Below are 18,977 nucleotides of genomic sequence, written 5' to 3'. Positions count from 1 at the left end.
AATTTTGACTATGACCCCCAAGAACTGTAATCCCAAAGGCAATAGAAGGCAAGAAAGACTTTGGGAGTACTGAACATTACTGTCCCCAAGAAAAAAATATTTTGCATGTGCTTAAGAGTTTCTTTGGTATACTTTGCCTATCCTTTTGTGTGCCACCTGCCTCTTGACTGGGGAGTGTGTTTTACCTCTAATAACTCAATGTTTGGGGTGAAGTTGGTAAGATCTTTAGGGCAACTGTGGAGTTTCTATCCAAGGCCTATATGAGCAGCCTGTTGTAGTTACGGTGGACTGGAGTGTCAGAAATTTAGCCACCCAAAAATGACTTTGCCATAGTAACTGTTCTGAGCAGGATGATATGTAATGAGACACTCATGTACAAAGATGGGTGGGATGTTCTGAGAGGTCTCTGTGATATGACTCTCAGGGATCCACCCAGCTGGGCCCCATGAGCACAATGTTCAAGTCTATGGCTTTTACTATTGGAGGATGGGCCTCAATTTGTGAAAGGCCTTGGGCTCTTATTACCTCTTCCCCTTTCTCAGTGCAGCCTGGTGGACTTTTTGACTTGAGGCATCTTCACTCAACCACATTTGTTTAGAACCTGCCCAAACCCAACTGTCTCATGTTTTTTTGTTTGTTTGTTTGTTTTGTGGTACTGGGGTTTGAACTCAGGGCCTTTACCTGGAGCCATTCCACCAGCCCTTTTTTTGTGATTTTTTTTTTTGAGGTAGGGTCTCGTGAACTATTTGGGCTGGTCTTGAACTGTGATCCTCTTGATCTCAGCCTCCTGAGTAGCTAGGATTATAGGCATGAACCTCCAGCACCTGGCAAGGTTTTTTGTTTGTTTTGGTGGGACTGGGGTTTGAACTCAGGGCTTCACTTTTGCAAAGCAGGTGCTCTACTGATTGAGCCATACCTCCAGACTATTTTGCTCTTGTTATTTTGGAGGTGGGGGTCTCATGAACTATTCGCCTGGGCTGGCCTCGAACCGCAGTCCTCCCAATCTCAGCCTCATAAGTAGCTAGGATTACAGGTGTGGGCCACTAGTGCCCAGCTAGCGCCTGTGTTTTCACTATCCCCTTTGACTAGCTAGTTATCTTTTCATGTCAGCACACTTTATCTTCCCAATTAGACTGTGAGTCATTGAGAGTGGAAACTGCCTTAGCTTCCTTCCATCTGCACGCTTTACAGGTACTTGGCTGACTAATTTACCTGAGAAGAATTTCAAGGGTCACTTGACAAGAAGAGCATTTATCATGGGCTTCATCATCAAGAGCCATCTACCTTGCTAGGCATAGGCGGGAAAGGAAAGAGGACGAAGGGTAGTGATTCTAGGGTAAGCATGAGAGTATGAGAAAGAAAATGACTGATGGGACACAGGTGGAAAGAAAAATAATTCAAGGCGTAGGGTGTGGAGTCCTAAAGAGAGGCCCCATGACTTTAGCTCCGTTTCCTCTTCCTTGTGCTCTGATGTAGAGATAGGGGGCCTCTCCCTGGATTTTCCTCCGTTCAGGAATAAGCTAACAGAGTGGGGCCCTGTGAGGGTCTCCAAAGCAATTCTCTCTAGTGAGCACAATATCCTTAATACAAATTCCCCCCACTTCTCACACTTGGGGCAAGTGAGGTGCTGGTTCTCTTCACTGGCATTCTGTCCAGTGCTGGGCAGTCCAGGTGACTGGGGGGGAGGGACACATGCAACTGGCCTGCCTGTCATCAGGACACATACCTTGGTCTCACCTGCTATGGGCAAAGGCATTTTCCCTCAGAATGGTCTGGAAAGGCCCTGTGGAGTTCTGGGGCAGCATGTCTTGTGCACAGGTTTCTGGGGCTGAGGGTTCTAAGGTGGCTGGACAACCTGATGTTACTAGAGGCTCATGGGGTGCAGGAAGGTGGCAAGGTGTAGGCTTGGCCTTGGGGCCTCCCTGATAGTAAAGAATTAGGGACTGAGCTCGATTAGGCTCCAGTCAGCTCCTCCTTCTCTGCCCCACCTGCTCCACTCACTGCTGCCCCCATCTCATGCTCCCAAGCTGCTTTTCCACGCTTACCTACACTAGCATCCAAGTGGGGCACAGTTTGGAAGAACCTGTCCTCAGCACTGCATGAGAGTTCTAAAGGCCTCCAATGTGGAGAGCCCCAGAAGATAGACTTGTCCAGAATTTGTTGGTGCCTTGGCTTGGGGCAGGAGGTAAAGTTCCAGCTGAGGTGTCTAAGCTCCTGTTTCAAAGGAGTCTTCTTAATCTGCCCAGAAATCTGTCCTGGCTCCATCCAAGAAAGCATTTTGCTTGCAAGGAGTTTCTTGTCACTTGCCTGTATCTTTGGGCAATTAAGAATCCCATTCCCCACCTCCCACACCAGGTCCCACCATGTACCTCTCATCAGTGGCTCCAGCGTTTATACCTCTTTTCTGCCCTCCCCGGTTTGACACAAAGGAAGTCAATCAGAGCTCTGCTCTTTCAGAACGTGCACCTGCGGGGCCAGGTGTTTCCAGGACCCATCCCAGGAAAAGCACTCCTCCAGGGAACCCAGGAGGAGATTCTGGGCATGCTGTGGTACTACAAGGTTCATGGCACTTAACCTGATGAGCTTTATGGGTGTCAGATGAGAGAGAGGTCAGTCAGCATCATTAATAGGGAGCTTGTGTGCTCACCAATAGCAGTGTCCACAAGAATCTTCCTGGCTTGGCTGCTGGGCATTGACCTTAATGAGTAAGAACTTAGGACACAAGCTCCCAGTGTCAGGTGAATGGCAGAGCTGGGATTTGAATTCTTTCTGTCTGTGTATAGAGTCTCTGTTTTTTCTACTGAGCCACAGTATCTCCTGCATTCTCCCGTGCCACCTGCACTTGCCTACCTCACCACTCCATCTCAGCAGCTCGACCTCTGTGTGGAATGTACAAGATGTCTTCCACACAGTGAGCTCAGTATTTCTTTTAGATAAAGAAGACACTTAACAGCACTTTCCTTCCTTTGCTAGGATCAAGATCAATTATTGCACGGTGAGCAACCATTTCATATAGCATAGTTCAGGGTGGGGGTTCTGAGACTTGGGAATTTCATGGGCTAATAAAATAAAACTGGGTCCTGACATAGGGCTATTGAGTTTTTGTTTCACCAGTTAACACCATTTAAATGTGTGCCATTTAAAATATCACTACTATTAATAATAATACTAGGGGTCATATCTAACCATTCTAGAGTTTATGATATATCCAGCATTATTCTCACTCTTCATGTGAATTATCTGGTTTAGTCCTCATTAAAAAAAATCCTGAGTGGGGCATGGTAGTACACACCTGTAATCCCAGCACTCAGGAGGTAGAAGCAAGAGGATTGTGAGTTCAAGGCCAGGCTGGGCTACACAGTGAGACCCTGTCTCAAAGAAAAAAAAAACTTCTAGGGTTGGGGATGTAGCTCAGTGGTAGAGCTAGCCTAGCATGTATGATGCCCTAGATTTGATCCAGAGCACCACAACACAACAAAACAAAACAAAATCTCAACCCTCTCTTCTTTAGGATTATCATCCCCATTTTATAGACAGGAAAGTGAGAAAGAAAAGTGTTAACTGTTTCTGAGTGTGTACTGATAATCATTGTTATACTTTCTCATCCTTGATTCACAAAAGGTATCTTTGAGAACAGTCAGGATTTGGAAATGAAGAGGTGAAAAGCTCAGTCAATTAAGTTAGATAGCTCTGGGTTTGAATTTGGAGCAGTTTACTTAACACTCTCTGTGCCTCAGTTTGTTTCAATGAAGATTTGAAAGTACTGATACCGACTTCATGGTGCGATTGCAAGTAAATGACAACACAGTGATCATCATCAGAATGTCCAATGCTATGAGCGGAGGAATGTCACATTACAAGTCCTGGCACAGCCCTGTAAGCTTGTCTCCTGCTGGGCAGAAGCTGGGTTTGGCTTCTGCAGCTTAGTCCTGTTACTGAGGTCAGATGATTGCTGGAACTAGCCCTGCCCCGCCTTCCCTCCCTCTCTCCTACTTTCCTCTCTTTGATTAACAGAGGCAGTCAGAAATGTAGGCTTTGTTTCCCATTGGTTGAAATTGGTGTTGCCCTGGCAGCACTTGTAAACATTCTGTCTGGGAACCTTAGATAAAAGCTGCTGAGAGAATCCTTCTGAGGCTTCCCCAGTTACCACTGCTACTGCTTCAAACAAGGACCTGCTCACTCAGGTATTAGGGTTTCTTAGGGATGGGGGATATCCTCAAAAGGGACCTGCAGTTGTCTTCCCTATTCATCACCCACATCCCAAACTTGACCATGCCCCCATTTCTTTTCACCCATTCCATAGACCTGTCCTTTTATTAGGAAGGGAAGAGAAGAAAAAGAACTAGGAGAGGCCAGTGGGAGGGATGCTCAACAGTGATGTGTGTCCACAGATGTGTGAGGATAAAAACTGAGCTTCTCACTGGACCCTGCTCCTTACTTGCCTCCTCCTGTTGGAACACAGGGCTCCCTGGGAAAGGTATTAAGATGGTCTTGCCATGTTTAAAGTTTCTGCCTCATTCACTTGGTTGTTGGGAGTCCACAGATTTGGCTTCTACTCAACATATAATTTGCTGTACGCTAAATCACAAAATGGGCCATTCCATGAAGGATCAACTAATTCACAAAAGCCTACCAAGTTGAACAAGTTACAAAAACTTTGGGGATGTCTTTAACTACAGAGTTGGTAGGAAATTGCTTTGGTCAAATGGGCATGGCCTGAGGGCCATGGAAGGCAGTTCTCCAGTGTTAAGGACCTTTAGACTCCCTTACCACCCAACCTTTAGCCTTTTCCTGCTCTGGCATGGGCAGCCTGGAAAGACTCCGTTTCTTCCAGCAGATGATCCTGTCTACTTGCCCACCGCATCAAGAGGGAACTGAGGCAGGGGCAAACTGAGCTTAAAAGGCCAATATCAAGGCCCTGATGAACACCGGTCAATATTATTATAAGAATGTTCAAAGGCTATTCGAATTATTCTTGGATCACTGGCCATGGGAACTGGGTTGCCTTGCCAGGGACCAATGATGATGTTGAGAAAGGAAACAAAAGGTTGGCCTATGTGAAAGAGGCTCCCTGAAAGAGAGTGGGTGCATTCTGGACTCCAGATGAAAACGTGAGAACAGGGCCACAATGCCTTTTCTGAATCTTGGAGAGAGAAGAGCAGGTAATTAAAAGCATAGGCCATAGAGTCAGAACATCTGGGTGTGTATTGTGGTCTCCTTATTTTCATAATAAGAGTGCCTTTGTTCTGTGCTATACTCCTTTGCATAGCCACCTATCATCTCTTCTTTTAATTGCATCCTAGTAAATCTTTGGTCTTCTCCTAAAAAAAGTACCTTTGTTCATGTATGGCTCAGGGTCCCTATAGAATACTGTTGGTAAAGGGAACATATATAAACATGTGGCCAGAGTGCAGGAAAACAAAGGAAAGTTCAGCTTGCCAAGGCTATGGGGGTGAGAGGGTACCAGCCTAGGAAATCTGTGAGATAGCCCTGAGAAGCTGGAGCGAACAGTGGATCTGGAAGGGCAAATGGGAAGTATCCAGTTGCCCTTCTCATAGGGCCATGGTAATAGTTACATGAGATGTGGCACATTAAACAACCCAAGATTGGAAACTGTTATTTACAGAAAGATAAATAGCTCCCTTTGTAGAGATATCCACTGTTATACAGCCCCACAATGTAAGGATTGTCTGTAAAGAATTTACCAGTGAACTTGAAGTAAGTGATTTCTCGGAAGTGAAGAGACTTAAGCAGTAGCATGGAAAGAAATTGAATCTAAGACTCAAGGAAAAAGATGGAAAAATCTGCAGACTCCTAATTCTGTGATGGATGTATGTTCACCGTCCTGATAACTCAAAGGTTTACATTCTCAATAGATATTGAAGACATTTGGAAAAGTTTAACTATCATTTATAATAAAATGTTACTATAACAGGTGCAAATGTTTTCTTTTTTTTGGTGGTGGTGGGAGAAGTGGAGTTTGAGGCAGGGTCTTACTGTACAGCTCAGCTTGGCCTGACTGGCCTCAAACTCACAAACTTCCTGCCTCAGCCTCCCAAGTACTAGGATTACAGGTCAGGTATGCACCACCACACCTGGCTCAAATGTTTTTTTTGGTGGCGCTGGGGTCTGAACTCAGGACTCAGAGCCTCATGCTTGCTAGGCAGGTGATCTACCACTTGAGCCACTCTGCCAGGCCTTTTTTGTGATAAGTTTTTTCAACATAGGGTCTTGGGAACTATTTGCCTGGGACTGGCTTTGAACCGTGATCCTCCTGATCAGGTGGGATGACAGGCATGAGCCACCGGCATCCAGCTCAAATGTTTTCTTGATGTGATAATCTCAGACCATAAATCAAAGTCATCTTTAATGGCATAACACCAGAAAGCATGCCTACTCACACAAAAATTTACTATCTCTACTTCTATTTAATACTTTTTGGAAGTGTTAACCAAAGTTAACACTCATATATATAATATATAATATTATTATATTATATATATATTTCAGGAAAAGATAGTAAAAATAATAGTTTCTTGGAGATGGCAGAATTATGTATCTGGAAAACCCAAGAGAAAAAAACTGAAACACCAAACTGTCCTCTGTAGTCTTACCTCTTAATTCATGACCTTTTTTTTTTTCTGTGGTTCTGGGGATAGAACCCAGGGCTTCTCCCACACTAGATAAGTGCTCTACCACTGAGCTACATCCCTTCTTCTTAATTCACTACCTTTAAAGAGCCCTCAGTTGCTCAAAGACTTAACTAGAAACCAATATTGGAGTTCTAGTTACAACTCCATTTTGAGTTAAGTCTTCTTGTTTCTAAGAATGTAGAAAACCTTGGTGTTCTGGAAAAGTAGATTTTAGTAGCCAGATACAAAGGTCTGAGGTCTTACTCCTCCTTCCAACCCCCAATCTCCTCCCAAGAGGCAATAACTGTTGCCTATGTCTTTTGATTCTTCAAGAGACAGTTTGTACTTACAAGAGTATGTTTCCATACATGTAACCATACACAAGCAGAGTAACTTCTTGCATATCTTTATCTAGGCAAAAGAAAATGGATAGGAGTAGAAGGCTCCTATACCGGAAGGTAAATATTATAGATGACAACACTTTTACAACCAAAGGGAAGACAAGGATGGATACAAAAGACAACAGCGAAGTACAGGAAACAGAAGATGAGAGCAATATGATAGATACAGAAGGGAACACAAATATGACAGATCCACAAGACAATAAGAATGTGACTGAAGTAGCTCTAGCTCTAGTTGAAGCAACCATTGCTGCTGCTGTTCAGTTTGTGAAAGGTAGTAATCCTGTTTGGCTGCCTAAAAGAATTGTCTCATTATTTAACATAACTCTGTCAGGCAACTCACAAATTCATGCTTTATTTTCAGAGTCTATAAATCCTATCAAAAACATTAAGTGGATCACTCATGGTGAATTCACACCAGAAAGGGGCCGTAGACAGATTGAAAAGTTTGTTTCGGTAAGTTAACTGACTACTCCAGTTTGTTGCAGGAGAGTGAGAAAAATAAAAAGGCTCTTGCTTGATCAAAAGTTTGAGGTCAAAGGCGACTTAGAATAAGTAAACATTGTCTCCACTTGGGTTTCAAACTCAAGGTGGGATGGTCTTTGAAGGTGAAAAACACAATCAATTGCCTTGTGTTTGTATGATCCTAACCTTGCATTTCCCTAGAAAAACTATTTCCAGTTAAGCACTTTGTCAACGCTGGTACATTTGGTGGGGGCCTTGTGGCCTAAGGAGGGAGATGCTTCTCCAAAATAGAAGTTCTCCACCAGTGAGCTTAGTATGCTCATGGTAGCAGAGGGGATGTGGATGGATCAAGCATCTTTTTTTTTGCGTGTGCGTGGTGCTGGGATTTGAACCTAGGGCCTTGTTTATGCAAAGCACTTTCTACCACTGAGGTACAATGTCCATCCTCAGGACCAAGTGTCTCTTTAAAATTTTTTATGAGTGCTACATTTTATTTTTATTAGCTATATTAGTTGTGCAAATGTTTCATTGTGATATTTCTATACATGCATATAATGTACTTTGATCAAATCACCCTTTTGTTTTTTACAATTTTTATGGGTTTTATTGTTCTATTTTCATACATGCATGCATCTTTTTCATTTAGCTTTGGAATGTATTGCCCAGATGGTAAGATGTACATGCCCGTCATTTCTCACCTCCTTCCTGCGTCTCACTCTGACTCCTCTGTGTGCTTACTGTCAGTTTTGGGGAGAAGATCCTGGTCTGCTTTGCATCATGGATGGGATGGATGAAGAATGGCTTGAAATCTCTTTTACTGTATTTTCTCTGAAGGGAAAGCAGTTGAAATTGGTGGTGATGAACACTCTCTCACCCCCAGGAAAATTTCCACCTTTCTCTGTTCTTCTGGTCACCCATCCAGCCTGCAGCCTGTAGTCCTCACAGGTCCTAAGCACTGGACAGCCCTGATCAGGTGGCCCTGAGGAAAGGGTAGGGATTTCTGGTTCCCTTTCTCTCTGTGCTCCAGCAGGTGCTGCTCACTGTTCCCATTCAGAGGGGTTTCTAGAGCACAGTGGAGATGAGTGGTGCAAAGTATTAGTCACTCTTGGACCTTCCTGCTCTCCAGCATGTCTCCATTTGGGGTTGGGCAAAGGATCCTGCCAGACACACCCAGGTTTCCTGAATTGCACTGGAATGGCACAGATCAAGCAGGACAAATTTCTCTTCTTCATCTGAGCAGCCATTCTGAGTAAAAGGCAATATAAGCCCTGACGTTGGTCTACAAGGCCCAAAGTGACTGAGCACCCTGTCCTCCTCCCAACTTTATGGCTTATACCCCCATCACTTAAAACCTTCTCCCCTTTCACCTTTCTCACCCAACCACACCTGTTCCTTGCTGTTCTGAACTGCCAGGCATGTTCTCACTTCCACAACTTTGTGTTTGCTGTTCCCTCTGCCTGTAACCTTCTCCTGTAAGATGACCCACCACTTTCCTTTCTTCACATCTTTGTTAAAATACCACCTGTTCATTGAGGCCTTTCCTGGCCGCTTCAAGAATTGTAACATTCTCCCTTTCTCTCTTGCATTCTGCCTTTAGCACCTCTCTCTAAGTGACTACAGAGACTCCTTCTTTATTCTACTGCCTTTCTTCCATGACCAGATCATATGGTCCCTGATCTGTCTCTAGCAATGTCAGGTACATAGTAGATGCTCAATAAATCCATGTTGCTCATGGTGTAACCCCTTCATACAATTAATATGCATTAATAAAATGTATATTAAAAATAAATCTGTGTCAAATGCACCATCAGATTTATTATCTCATTACCATTATTTCTTCACAGAGGATGAACCAGGTAAAAACATTTGTCTCATTTACTTTTTTTTATTGTGCTGGGGTTTGAACTCAGGGCCTCACACTTGCTAGGCAGGAGCTCTACTACTTGAGCTGCTCTGCCAGCCCTGTTTTTGTGTTGGGTATTTTTGAGACAGGGTTTCATGAACTATTTGCCCAGGCTGGCCTTTGAAGCTTGATCCTCTTGATCTCTGCCCTCTGAGTAGCTACGATTATAGGCATGAGCCACTGGTGCCCAGCTGCACCAGGCATTTCTAATGGATGTTTTTCTCAAGCTTCTTGCCAATTTCTTGGAGTTCACCAAACATTAGGGGATGGTACACTAGGAGCTCCCATTTCCTGAGCACTGCTATGTGCCAAACACTGCTAAGCCCTTCACCATTGCATCATCTCATTTAATCCCTACTGTGCCCATTTTATAGATGAGGAATTTTGAGGTCATACAGATTGGGAATTTATTCAAAGTCTCTCTGATTAAAGAACACAATGAAGTGGCTGGTGAAGTGGCTCAAGTGGTAGAACACCTGCTTGCCAAGCATGAGGCCCTAGTCAACCCCCAGTACTACTGGAAAAGAAAAGAATAATTTTTTTTAGACAGGGTCTCATTGTGTAACCCAGTCTGTCCTTGAATTTCCAATTCTGCTTCCACCTCCTGAGTGCTGGGATTACAGGTGTGCACCACCATACCCAGCTCCAAAATGAAGTTTTGATTGTACATCTGTCTGATAGTCTTTCTACCATAGTAGGAAAAGTATTTTTTGATGACAAAATAATACTTTTATTATCAATGGAAATGACAGAAGTGTAGATTCAAAAGATTTAAAAAGTGTTATAGTGTGAATAATAATAATTCTGCTGTCAGAAGGCTTGTGCATTTGTGGTTTACAATTATATATTGCCAACGTCACAATAATTGGTTCATTCTCTTCATGAACACAATCTGGCAATAAAAATCACAAAGAATTCTTTACAAGAGAAAAATCAAGAGAATTTTAACTGATACACAGTTAAAATTATTTTTATAATAAAAATGAGACATATCATAATTTAAAAAAACTCCACTGAGCAAAAAGGCACAAAGTAGAAAGTTCCCTTTCCATTACCACAATACCTAATTTTTTTTGAGACCAGGCCTCACTATGTAGCCCAGCTTGTCTTGAACTTTTGATTCTCCTGCCTCAGTCTCCAGATTGCTGGGATTACAGACATGCACCAACATGCCTGGCTAGTCACAATACCCAGTTCTATTCCCGCAAAGGTCACTTACTACAGATAACAGTTTTGTGCATGTACTTCCAGGTGGCTGCTGATTTGAGTGTCTGACACTATGCAATCAGCTAAGCCATCTATGGTGAGTGGCACAGTGAAATACTGTTTCCTAGAAGTGAGTATATGGGAAAAAATTACAAAATGCAAGAATAATACACACTCACTGGAGCTACAAAAAAATCTGCAACCAGCACATTGATAAAAGTGACTGATGGGAATAGTTAAACTCAATGTCATATCTAAAGGTGCCTTAGGTCACAAAAAGGAAAAGAATACACTAAGAGCCAAGCCTAAAGGAAGAAACTCCCAAGAATCAAGGCATCTGGTGGAATGAAGACAATAAGCTGGCTGCTCGGGAGCCCTGCATATCAATTCAGGTGTTATGTTAGATTGCCTCTCTACCATTTCTAGGCCCCAAAATCCTCATTGACAAAGCGGGTGATGGATTATTTCTAGAGACCATTTCAGTGCTACAAAGCCTAAAATTGTGCCACAAATTAAACATTAGTGTCAGAAAACACATATTGGATAATATAGAAAGGTAGAGGGAAAAGAGGGCATGCTTCAATGGGCCACAAGGGGTCGACCATTGAACTTCTTCAGTAAAAGGAATAATGACCCGGAAGAAGATACAGTTCCTGATCTGAATGAACCTAGAATCTAGTGCTGCATCTCTCTGGCTGACTGAAATAGGCAATTGGATATGACTTTGAAATACGTTGAGGCAGAAGACCAGCCTGCTTTTTTTTTTTTTAAAGAGGGCCTGAAATCTTTTTGCCAATATCCTCCTGGGTACTCCCTCTTCGTATCGCTGGATTTTTACACCATCCCACTTCCTGCCTTCTATGAACTCTCTCTCCCGCTCCCAATGGAACCCAGAGAGTTATGCATATTAGGTATCCTGATCCCAGAAGCATTCCTTTTTGGTGGTACAGGGGTTTGAACTCAGGCCTCATGCTTACTAGGCAAGTGCTCTACCACTTGAGCCCCCTTTTTTTTTCTAGATAGGGTTTTGTGTTTTTTTTTTTTTCTAGATAGGGTCTCATGAACTATTTGCCCTGACTGTCCTTAAACCTTGATCCTTCTGCTCTCAGCCTCCATTTAGCTAGCATTACAGGCATGAGCCACGGCACCCAGCAAATAGAATTTAATTCTTCTTCTTCTTCTTCTTTTATTTTTGGCAGTACTGGGGTTTGAACTCTCCTCACATGTGCTGGTAAGGTTCTCTACCACTTGAGCCACATCTCCAGCCCCTAAAGCATTCCTTTTTAAGGAATGTGGATCATCTTATTGCCCGGCTCCTTCCTCTTCTGACCTTGTTTTACAAACCACCTAGAGCTGCAGTGAAGTGAGTCAGAAATGGTTGAAAGCAGCCTCATTATTTTCTACTCATATCTATAGGTCTGACTAGAATAGAACACATGTTCTACTTGCTTTCTAATTATTTTCCAATTAGCCACACTTGCCTCCCAAGTAAGGGTGTGGAGTGGTCTGTGGTCTGTGGCTGGCATATATGTGTACATACACACCTAAGGGTGTCCTCTGCAGCCCAAAGCCTGCTCTGAAGTGATGTTTGCATTATTTGCTTTTATTTCAGCCCCACATTTTCTCTTCTCCACTGTGGAGATAACTGGGAGTTGACTGTAGCTTGAATTGCAATACAGAAATACTAGGATTGGGCTGGGGGTGTGGTTCAAGTGATAGAGCACTTGCTTAGCATGCTTGAGGCCCTGGATTCGATCCCCAGAACTGGAAAAAAAGTCAGAATTTCTGAACAGGCCTGTAACCTTGACTGGTATGCACTGCCTTTATTGAAAGCTCTTGAGCAACAAAAGTCTGCTTTTTTGTCTGAGAGCTTTCTCATTTTTTTCCTATAAAATAGAAATGGGAGTATCAAAGTCGCTGGGTGCACTACACAGATTTTATTGAGAGGGAAGACTTAATTCATTCCTTCCGCTACATCTACTGTGTGCGGTGGAGCGTTCCCACTGCTCTGAAACCCATGCCTCGAGTCAGCGCCGCTGCCTTCTTCACCATCAAGTTCAACAAAAATAAACCTCCGGTAAGCTCTGCTTTCCATGCCCTGTTCCTGTCAGTTAGGCTGCAGCAACAATGGAGACTTATCTAGTCAAGGTCATCAACGACCCTACCATAGCAAAATTTAAGTCATATTTCTGCCCTCATCTTACTTGGCACTTGCCATGGCTGATTACTCTCTCCTCCATGACACTCTCTATTTGGTCTCTAGAATAACACAATCTCTTGGATTCCCTCCCACCTCACTGACCAGTCTTTCTTCATCAGTCACTTCTGGTATCTCTGCCTCACAATAGCTTTTTTTTATTGTTTTATTATTCATATGTGCATACAAGGCTTGGGTCATTTCTCCCCCCTGACCCCACCCCCTCCCTTACCACCCACTCCACCCCCTCCCGCTCCCCCTACCCCCTCAATACCCAGCAGAAACTATTTTGCCCTTATCTCTAATTTTGTTGTAGAGAGAGTATAAGCCATAATAGGAAGGAACAAGGGTTTTTGCTGGTTGAGATAAGGATAGCTATACAGGGCATTGACTCACATTGATTTCCTGTGCATGTGTGTTACCTTCTAGGTTAATTCTTTTTGATCTCACCTTTTCTCTAGTTCCTGGTCCCCTTTTCCTATTGGCCTCAGTTGCTTTTAAGGTATCTGCTTTAGTTTCTCTGCATTAAGGGCAACAAATGCTAGCTAATTTTTTAGGTGTCTTACCTATCCTCACCCCTCCCTTGTGTGCTCTCGCTTTTATCATGTGACAATAGCTTTTTTTTTTGTGGTACTGGGGTTTGAACTTAGGGTCTCACACTTGCTAGGCAGGTACTCTACCACTTGAGCCACTCCACCAGCCCTGTTTTGTGTTGGGTTTTTTGAGATAGGGTCTCATGAACTATTTGCCTGGGCTGGCTTCGAACTGCGATCCTCCTGATCTCTGCCTCCTGAGTAGCTAGGATTACAGACATGAGCCCCTGGTGCCTGGCTTCACAACAGTTTCATGTTGGAGTGTCTCAAAATTCAGGCCTTGGACCTCTTCTCTATATCACTTCCTTGGTTTCTTGTCTAGTCTCAAGGCTTTGTCACCTAGTGCCTGGTGGTGCACACCTACAGTCCCAGCTACCCGGAAGTTTGAGACTTGAGCTCAGAAAACATTACTCAAGACCAGCTTGGCCAAACAATGTATGCACACAAGAATATATGAATAAAGAAAAAAAAGGAAAAAAAGACCAGCTTGGGCAACATAGTGAGACTCCATCACAAAACCAAAACTAAAACTAAAACTAAACTGGTGTAGTGAAGTGTTTTAGCTCCAGCACTGAGGAGGCTGAGGCCGGAGGATCATTTGAGCACAGGAGTTCATAGCCAGCCTGGGGAACATAGTGGGACATCTCAAAAACAGAAATAAAGCCAGGCACTGGGGGCTCACACCTGTAATCCTAGCTAGTTAGGAGGCTGAGATCAGGAGGATCACAGTTTGAGGCCAGCCTAAGCAAAAAAGTTTGGAAGACCCCATCTCAATGGAAAAAAAGCTAGGCATGGTGGTGACTGTCATCCCAGAGTTGGTAGGAAACATAAATGGAAGGATTGTGGTCCAGGCTGGCCTGGGCAAAAAGAGAGCCCTTACCTAAAAAAAAAAAACACAGAGCAAAAGGGCTGGAGGTGTGGCTCAACTGGTAGAGTGCCTGCCTAGCAAGCATGAAGGAAGGCCTGAGTTTAAACCCCAGTGCCACCAGAAAATAGAAATAAAAATAAAAATAGAGTTGGCAGAGTGGCTCAAGTGGTAGAGTGCCTGCCTAGCAAGCATGAGGCCCTGAGTTCAAACCAACTACCAGAAAAAAATAAAAATAAATGTCACTTAGAAGTTATGATTTCCAAATTTATACCCTCATAGCCTTGATTTCTCACACTTAGAGGTTCAATAGACATTTCAGTTACAGTATCTAAAACTGAACTTTTGGTTATTCCTTGCACATATGATCTACTTGTGGCTTTCTTCATCTCAGCTGGTGGCCAAACCCTTGTTGTCTTTCCTTGACTCCTCTTTTTTCCCCCATTTTCTCTCATACCCCTTTATCCAGACCATTAAGAAACCCAGTTGGCTCTAGCTTCAAGGATATATCTATAACCCCAAAATTTATTACTACTGCACTTTTACCACCCTGGTCCAAGACACCATCCTTTCTCACCAACATTATTCTCATAGCTTGCTAACTGGTTTCACTGCTTCCATCCTTTCCCTTATTCTGTCTCAATAATAACAGTCAGTTAGAGTGAGCCATGTAAAGTGAATTTCTGTTTAAATCTTTGCAAAAGTGAAGCTGGGTGCTGATGGCTCACGCCTATAATCCTAGCTATTGGGGAGGCTGAGATCAGGAGGATCATGGTTCGAGGCCAGCCTGAGCAAATAGTTCGTGAGACCCCCATCTCCAAAATAACCAGAGCAAAATGAGCTGGAGGTGTGGCTCAAGCAGTAGAGTGCCTACTTTTCAAGCATGAAGCCTTGATCAAACTCCAGTCCCATAAAACAAACAAAAAAACCCAAAGCAGGACTTTTTGAAAGTGCTTCTCAGACTTTAAAGTACATGCAAATTCTTTGGGGATCTTGTTAAAATGAAGCTTCAGATTCCACAGCTCTGGGGCAGGGCTCCCAGGCAATGCTGACACTACAGGTCCAGAGACTTAAGTTTTAATAGTAAGGGCCTACGGGGCCTTGTGTGATCTGGTCCCTTGTTATTTCTGCTTTTCCACTACCTCTTTCCCTCACTCACTGTGCCCCAGCCACTTTGATTTTGCTATTCCTCAAATAAGCCATGTATAGCTTTGCCTCAGAGCCTTTGCACTTGCTGTTCTTTCTGGTTTGTACACTCTCCCCTAGGCACATGCACTACCTGTTTTCTCTCCTCCTCTCCTGTACTTTCTTTTCCTTTCCTTTCTCACTGTGTAGCCCAAGCTGGCCTCAAACTCTGTAAGGCAGTGCTGAGATTACAGGTATACTCCACCATATTCAGCCTCTCCTGCACTTTCTAGCCTTTTTCTGCCCTCATGCTTTTTTTTTCCATAATACTCTATTTACCTTCGAAGAGATACAATTGGTTATTTTGTTATTGTCTGATCCTACACTAGAATGCAAACTCCATAAAGGCAGGTATTTTTGTCTTGCTATAAATCTAGGCCTGAAAAATAGGAGGCTCTTTAAACTTGAAGGAAGTACTGTTTGTGGCCATGAATAAGAACTATGACTTAATAGCTGGTGTGAAAAGGGCCAAAATAACATCCATGAATCCATGGGAGGGAGCCCCAGAGGAACAGGGCTGGTACCAAGTATTAATACTTGGGACACAGTAGACAAGAAAATGTTATTTCAAACCCTTTGACTTCCCATCCTTTCACAAAAGCTGTTTGAGCTTTGGTCTGACTCTAATGCTTTATATACAGACCACATAGTCAGTAAGCCAAGTATGTCCTCTATTCGTTCTCTCCTAGAACAAACATATCTATTCAGAGTTCAAAACCTGGAGGAATCTAAAGAGGTACAATAGGTGGAGGATTCACTTTTCCTGGTCATCTGTTGCCTCCCTCAGCTGCCTTGCTGACTGGCCAGGCTAGAGATTATGAAATAGGCTGGTGGAAGTGAGCTGGACCACAGAGGTCTTAGGAGAAAGGTTCTCGCTCAAAATTCCAAGCTTAATTTTGGAGGCAAGAATGGGTGGGGACCACTGAGACAATTATAAACTATACCTTTTTTTTGCTGCTTTAAAAATGTATTTGCCAGGTGCAGTGGTACACACCTGTACTCTCAGCATTTGTGAGGGAGGCTGAGGTGGGGGGCCACTTGAGTGAATTTGAGACCAATCTGGATAATATAGGGAGACCCCCTCTCAAAAATGTTTTCAAACCTTGTTCATCTGTATCATTTCCTTCTGATGCCATTCCTAAGAGGTAGAGATTGACAGCTGAGTAAACTGGAGCATGTAAAGGCAAATAACTTATTCAAGCTTCTATTAATGAGGAACACAAGCCTCTGCCAACTCGTCTCCAGTTTTGTGGAGATGCTTAAGGTATTTGTGGCCCAAAAGACCTTTTGCAGAATAGCTTTGAAGTGATAAAGAAGTACCACTCATAGACTCCCAAATTTTTAAGGAAGATGAAGTCTAGAAATTCAAAGATTCTATATATACATAATTATATATATAATTAATTATATAAAATCATATATATTATAATCTATATATTATATATTAACATATTATATATATACAATTTTATATTTATATATAATTATATATATATATCTTTATATAGGGAGGGAAGGAATTAGGAGGTGGTAAGATTGGTCTAGGCTGACAGCTGCTGTCTTTCTTCTTCTTAGGATATGCCTGTTGATGTCTCTTATGTCTTTGAGGGCCAAGCATTAGTTCAAAGGTAATAAATATTTGGAAGCTTGTTCTGAAAGGATGGGAAAAGGTCATCATATTCCAGGAATCCATCAGGCCCATAGCTACAGATGACTCATGTAGTGGGTACAATCTTCTTTGGACTACCTACCCCATTAGAATGGGTTGAAAGTAGGATTTTGCCACTGTTCTAAAAAAACTTTTTCTTAGTGCCTGGTTTTCCAGGAATTAGAAACTTGAAAATTAGTTGCTGGAGTAAGGGGGGGAGGGCAAAATAGGTCCTATCTATTGTTTCCACAGGAAAATTCAATCACATGGAATTAATCTCGTATAATAACCCCATTTATTTTCACAGTAGCTCTCTTAAAGACTCTACATGTAAACTCATTAATCCTTTTGTTGGTTGGCTCTAAGGAACAGTAAAAAACAGAGAGAATTTTTGCCACTCTTTCCCACACCAAAAAAGAGGTTTCTTGCTCACTAGGAATATAACAAAGAGGGAATGCCTGGCTCAATGTTTTGATTTAAAAACTTTTGATGTGTTTTTCTTCCTCTATAGACCAGGAATGATTCGCTTTCGAGAAAAATGGCTGAGGGACATTATTGAGGCCAAACACATTTTAATGGAGTCACTCCCCTTCTAATTCAATTATCTGATTCTTACATAATGTTTTAGGATTCTTTTTGAAATCAGAATATATTAAAAATATGATTCTGCACATCAAACCACAGAATATTTATTCAATAATAAACTTGTGGCATAGATCTAGCTGTATTTTTTGTATTCATTTTCCATTCTGCGACTTCCATCATATTAACAGAGTAACTAGTAAGTTGTTTTTTGTATTCTAAAAGATTTTCCCCATCATTATGTCATCACTTTAGAGTTTTATAAGTATACAGCTGAGTTTAGAGAATTGTTAAAATTCACTTGTCTGTTTGTTCCCCATCCTGTGCCTAAGACTCTAGCCAGATACACCTTTTTATAGGCACACCGAACAACAAAATGGCAAGAGTTCTATAGCTTATAATATAACCAGTCTGCAGTGTTGTCCTACTCACAGACCTCTTTGTTTACTGAAGCTAAGCCTCACTTCTAAACAATACTTTTTTTTGGTGTTTGAATTAAGGGTCCATGCTTGCTAGGCAGGTACTCTACCACTTGAGTTACTCTTCCAGCCATTTTTTTTGTGTGTGTGTGCGTGCGTTGGGTATTTTCGAGATAGGGTCTCACAAACTATTTGCCCTTGAACTGTGATCCTTCTGATATCTGCCTCCTGAGCAGCTAGGATTATTGGTGTGAGCCACCAGTGCCCAGCTAAACAATACATTTTGAAACTCTGAAAACCCAGTGTGCTGCCTTCCACAAACACACCATCACACCCAAGATGGCTAGCAGGATGGCTTGAGGACAGGGGCAACAAAACAGGAATAGGTTCAGTCACCCACCCTTATTTATTTCTTGTCTTATTCCTACTCTCATACCAGATTACCACTTGTTCCTATCTTCCCTGTTAGGTTCCCTTGCCTGGCTGCAAAATCTTAAAACATCAAAGACAAAATTTACATTATACTTTAAGTGACTACTCATAAGAACATCAGAATATGTATTTACGTAGACAAGCACTGGGAAGGAATACAGAATACTAATGAAAATTGATGTGGCAGGACTGTGAGTAATTTTTCTTTTTTTTACTATGATATTTGTGCAATAAATTAAAAAGAAGGGAAAATCCTATCAGCATCAGATGAGGAGGTGGGAAACTAGATAAGTCTGCTTGGAGAACAAAAATGTATTTAAAGTACAGCAGTCCTACTATTTGGCTCATGGCTCAGGTGATTAAACATAGTTTGAAGCAGTAATTCTCATAAGCTGAAAATAAAATGCTTTTAGCCCTTTTAAGTCTTCCCTCTTCTTTCCCAAAGAATA

The 18,977-nt window shown here is 42.5% G+C and overlaps 1 protein-coding gene across 1 annotated transcript; it reads left to right on the top strand.

Annotated features, from left to right (window-relative positions):
- Nucleotides 1-7,012: 7,012 nt before the first annotated feature.
- Akap14 (A-kinase anchoring protein 14) lies at nt 7,013-18,300 on the top strand. Its single transcript, XM_020157054.2, has 5 exons — nt 7,013-7,307; nt 7,398-7,489; nt 12,505-12,684; nt 17,023-17,075; nt 17,607-18,300. The coding sequence occupies exons 1-5, from the start codon at nt 7,058-7,060 to the stop codon at nt 17,689-17,691; spliced, it is 660 nt and encodes a 219-aa protein (XP_020012643.2). The 5' UTR covers nt 7,013-7,057; the 3' UTR covers nt 17,692-18,300.
- The last annotated feature ends 677 nt before the right edge of the window (nt 18,301-18,977 follow it).

The sequence above is a fragment of the Castor canadensis genome, chromosome X, assembly GCF_047511655.1.
Source record: "Castor canadensis chromosome X, mCasCan1.hap1v2, whole genome shotgun sequence".
NCBI lineage: Eukaryota > Metazoa > Chordata > Mammalia > Rodentia > Castoridae > Castor > Castor canadensis.
Note: the sequence above shows the minus strand (reverse complement) of the source record. Positions and strands in the feature narration are given on the sequence as shown.